Source organism: Tasmannia lanceolata, unplaced genomic scaffold (genome assembly GCF_043159265.1).
Source record: "Tasmannia lanceolata isolate RefF3 unplaced genomic scaffold, GAP_Taslan_0.1 ptg000020l, whole genome shotgun sequence".
NCBI classification, from domain to species: Eukaryota; Viridiplantae; Streptophyta; class Magnoliopsida; order Canellales; family Winteraceae; genus Tasmannia; species Tasmannia lanceolata.
Window position 1 is genome coordinate 4,596,910 of NW_027518697.1, and position 5,075 is coordinate 4,601,984.

Here is a 5,075-nt window from a genome sequence, read left to right on the forward strand (position 1 = left end):
CCTCACCATTATAGTCATGATGTTCACATTGTCACCCAGTCTATGGTCGAACATTTATCGATTCATTTTGATGCTATTCTTCAGATTTTATGATACCTTAATGGCACCTTGTTTCAAGGGTTACTTAAGTCTTCCAAATCACAACTTAATATCCGTGCATATTCTGATGTTGATTGGGCTGGTGATGTTACTGATCATCGTTCCACAACTGGGTTTTCTGTATTTCTTGGAGATTCTCTTATCTTCTGGAAAACAAGAAACAAACGATCAGTGGTCGTTCTAGAACTAAAGCTGAATATTGTACACTTGATCACTCTACTACAGAAATTATTTTGTTACGCTAGCTTCTCCAGGATATAGATTTTTCTCTCTCATCCTACTCCCCTATTCCATGATAACAATAGTACTATTTAGATCGTTCACAATGATGTTTTCCATAAGCGCACCAAACATAATGAAATTGAATGCCATTTTATCAGTGATCATGTGTTATGGAAGAAGATCTCCTTGCCCATTATAGCATCAAAACAACAGATCACTGATTTATTTGCTAAAACTCATGCATCCTCTCATTTGGGATTCCTTGTTTCCAAACTTCAAATGCATTCAAAATCATCTTAAGTTTGAGGAGGTATTAACGGCAAGCACATCTTATACATTCCATGTATAGCTTGAATGCCTGATTGTACATTATTGCATGTCTGGTACATACCTTGTATAGAATGTATACCGGTTTAGATTCATACTTTCTTTATTTGATATCCCCTAATCAAGGGATCATATTCTTGTATGTTGAGAAAATCCACCAAGAAAATCCGATCGTGTAGAAAAATAAGAAAACAAGCCACCAGATGAACACCAAGATTTTGCGTGTTTCAGCCAAGATGCCTGCATCCACGGGAGAGAACACTATCTTCCAATGAGATATATAATACAAAAGGATTACAATGGATTAACCCAAACCAACAACCATTCTCTTGCTTTTCAACCAAGATCGTGCACAAGAGAATCTTGAGGAAGAACCCAAGGGTAAAGAACCCCATGAAAAACCCTTTCTTCTCGTTCTTTCTTTCTTTCATTTTCTTTATCTGTCTTTCTCTCTCCTCACACCAAGAGAAAACCCCCCAACCCCTTAGTCTCCCACCATTTTTAGTCATAAGGAGGAAGGCCTTTATACCTAGGTTTTCAAAAAGACCTAAAAAGAATATGGTTTCTAATTTTGCTTCCCACCAACCGTGGAAAATAAGGCAGATTTCCCAACATTGTGATATAGAAGAATATATGTAACCACTGTATACAAATCATTCAAATAGAATCAATATAGCATACTGTCCGCTCTTGCCCTCTTTTCATCACGGTTGTTCACACTTGAAATGTTTTCAAAGGCTATTTTTCTTTTAATTCAACTCTGGTTGTCCTTTAACCGTTTTTACAAGGTATTTTTTCAGAAAAGTGGAAAAAACAAGACACAATTACCTTGTAATTCTCCATCGTTTTAGTTTGCTTTTACTTTGAATGGTTAGTAATAAATAGAACTTCAAGAAAATGCAAAGAGACAGGTTCAAATAAGTAGGTGGAACCAATCCTTTAGCTTTAGAAGCACTTTACTTATGTTGGTAATTACAAAGAAATGGTATTCCTACCAGTCTAACAAGCATTTGTATGGATCTCATGCACCACATATATCCTTTTCTTCCTTATTGGTGACCATGTTGAACAAAAGGAATCATTGCATTCGTTACATCGCATCAGCGTGGTCGTATCTTATCCACATTCAACATTTTACAGAGATAAGATTGTATAAAAATACTACATGTAAATGACTTCATGGCATGGGTACTGTAAGCTTCAAAACAACCAGTCTTTTAAGAAACAAGACCTCGTGCTTTTGAAACTAACTAGTTTTACCTACTTCAATTTTGTTAATTTGTTTATGTATTAGGCATGAAAATACGGTCGATGATGCACAATCGTACAATTATCTGAAGAGAGGAAGAGTTGGTGTCAATGCACTTGTGCTTTCAATCCCCCTTAGCACATTAGACTTTTGTTGTTGTTGTTTCTCACGTTCAGTAGTAAAACAAGATGGTGTTATAGTGAGATCAAGGTTCAAATCCGGCAAGGGACTTATGTCGTCCACACAACTAGCTGCATCTGACACCTGATCATTCTCTCCATTTGATTTCACTTTCTGAAAGTGCTCGTTGGCTTGGCTCTTCGACCGACATGAAGGGAGTTTCTGGCTCAATCGGTGGTTTTTTGGATCGATTCCCATACTCATGAGCTTTCTCCTCAGATGAGAATTCCAATAGTTCTTAACCTCATTGTCTGTACGTCCAGGCAATCTCCCGGCGATCAACGACCATCTAGAAACATCATACAAAATAGAAGTAAAGCAAGATAAAAGATTTTGGTGTGAACAATTCTAATGACTGAAAGTGAAAAAAACAAACGACTTAGACCAGAAACATATACCGGTTGCCTAGAAGTGCATGGAGCTTGATTATGAGGTCTTCTTCATCCTCTGCAAAGTTGCCTCTTTTAAGGTCCGGCCTGAGATAGTTTATCCATCTGAGCCGACAACTTTTACCACAACGAAGCAACCCTAATAATAGAAATGAAATGAAAGAGTCATGAGAGATTATGATTAATGGGTAATTAATTCATCAAGAACAGTAGAAAGAATGCTAAGTCAGATAAATTGACATTGAAAATCACTGATCAAGTACTAATACTTTTTTGAATGGCAATGAATAAAATTTATACTGAAATAAGTGGGTGATAATACTTATTTAGAATCTGCTTTAAATTTTTATACACGCACACACAGCTAGAGAGAGAGAGAGAGAGCTGTTTATCAAAACACAATATGCCATTCTAATATAGAGGGAGAAAGATTAATCAACACAACATGCAAACGGAATCGAGAGAGAGAGAGGGCTGTTAAAAATCCACTATATGAGACTAATATAGAGTGAACGAGAAGTCGACCAGTGCTTAAAAATTCGAATTTCAACAAGAACTACTCAGCCAACTTCAAAGGAGTCGACTCGGCGGACTCATAACTAACACGGTCGAATTTTCCTTAACTTGTTCTTGTCAAATGATGTTTTTCTTAGACTTGGTAAGGTGAACCTCAAACTTTAAGGAGAACTCGGCCAAGGTAAAAGAGAGTTGACCCAAGCGATTCAATGATTGACTCAAGGGGTTTATAAACAACAGAATTGAAATAGGGAGAGTTGTTAACCAACATAAATTCAACTCTGATATAGAGGGGAAGTGGAATCAGCATATAACATGACATTGGTGTGTGTACGTGTGTGTGATATAAAGGCAGAAAGAAATCAACACACAACGTGCCATTGGAGGGAAGGGGAGGGAGGGAGGGAGGAGAGAGAGAGAGAGAGAGAGAGAGAGAGAGAGAGAGAGAGAGAGAGGAATCAACACACAACATGCCCCTCTATTATAGAAGGGGAGAGAGGAATCAACACATAACATGCCACTCTATTAGAGAGAGAGAGAGAGAGAGAGAGAGGGGAATCAACACCTAACAGGCCACTCTATTATAGAGGGAGAAAGGAATCAACACACTACATGCCAATGGCACTGAGAGAGAGAGAGAGAGAGAGAGAGAGAGAGAGAGAGAGAGAGAGAGAGAGAGAGAGAGAGAGAGAGAGAGGGAGAGAGAGAGAGAGAGAGAGAGGGAGGGAGGGAGGAACGAATCAACACACAACATGCCACTGGCAGAGAGAGATAGGGGGGGATTGGCCTAGTGTTGACAAACCTGCAGCCTGAGGGAGGGATCTCCAGCATCCTTCTCCATGGGCTCGAATGTAATCGATGAGCTTTTGATCTTCTTGCTTGGACCATGCTCCTTTATTTGTGTCTTGCTTCTCACAGCAAGGCTTCCTCATTGAAATGTTAAGGCAACACAGATAGAGAGAATGAGAGCACCTAACAAAAGCATATAGCCCTTTGAGATATATAAGGGTTTTTGTGAACAGGGCTGATGGTTGACTTGGACTGGTGGTTTCCAACTGTGAGAAAGAAGGTGGTTAGTTGCTGTTAAGAACATCTCTCTCTCTCTCTCTCTCTCTCTCTCTCTCTCTCTCTCTCTCTCTCTCTCTCTCATTTTGCTCCCAAATGAAATGAAGTTGGCTGGTCACATGCTCTCCAGTCCCGTTGACTGATAGCTTTATGTGATTTCAACCTCATACCTACGTTTCTCTTCTTTCATCATATACTATATACTTATCCCTATCCATGTACTTTCCACTCTTTTATCTTCTTAATCTTTCATGATTTGATACTACAAGAAGCGGTTACAAATACAATACTAAACAAATAAGAAGCTTCATCCTCGCCATACTAACAAAAGCCTATTCTCAATTGAGTCATTCACTAGTCACGAATATCCATGCCACATACAAATGCTATATAATGAAATAACTTTCAACAAATCATGCAAATTTTTTATAATATCTAGGATAAGTTGATTGGTTCAGAGGTATTTAATCTACATGCTATAACCGTAAAATAGTGGTCATCGGACAATCCTGACCACTTGATCAATAACTTCCCACTTGATATGAACGGTCAAAATCGTGCGAAAAAACAACTCATTTGCTTCTGGTAGAGACATTCTTCTCTATATATCTTTATATTCCATTTAAAAAAGGATAGATATGATAATATAAAAGGTACTAGGTTTTAACGTTCTCAGTGTTCACGTGGGAATGCGTGGTGCCTACCAGTTTCCGGCTTCGATTTCCCTCTTCTCTTCTGTCTAGAAGTCAGACCTTTTAGTCTATCATCTTAACGTACGGACTTCATCATTTTTTGCACCTGGGTGCAATGGCTGGAAAAAAGCCTTATGCTTGTTTGCTTCATTTTTCACTGTTTATTGTGTGTGTGTGTGCGTGTGAGATTCTGTGGGGTTTGTTTTCATGTACACCCACTTTTCCACTTTGGGTGTCACATGATCAAATCCAACTTTCTTATTCATGTATCAATGTATGGTTTAAAAACGTTGAAGCAGGCTGTTCTGTTGGTAGTTGGATTGATCTATCATCATC

The 5,075-nt window shown here is 38.5% G+C and overlaps 1 protein-coding gene across 1 annotated transcript; it reads right to left on the bottom strand.

The window, feature by feature from the left end:
• Nucleotides 1-1,712: 1,712 nt before the first annotated feature.
• LOC143854867 (MYB-like transcription factor 4) lies at nucleotides 1,713-3,961 on the bottom strand. Its single transcript, XM_077364985.1, has 3 exons — nucleotides 3,785-3,961; nucleotides 2,476-2,605; nucleotides 1,713-2,366 (listed from the first exon to the last, which is right to left on the bottom strand). The coding sequence occupies exons 1-3, from the start codon at nucleotides 3,912-3,914 to the stop codon at nucleotides 1,979-1,981; spliced, it is 648 nt and encodes a 215-aa protein (XP_077221100.1). The 5' UTR covers nucleotides 3,915-3,961; the 3' UTR covers nucleotides 1,713-1,978.
• Between the last annotated feature and the right edge of the window lie 1,114 nt (nucleotides 3,962-5,075).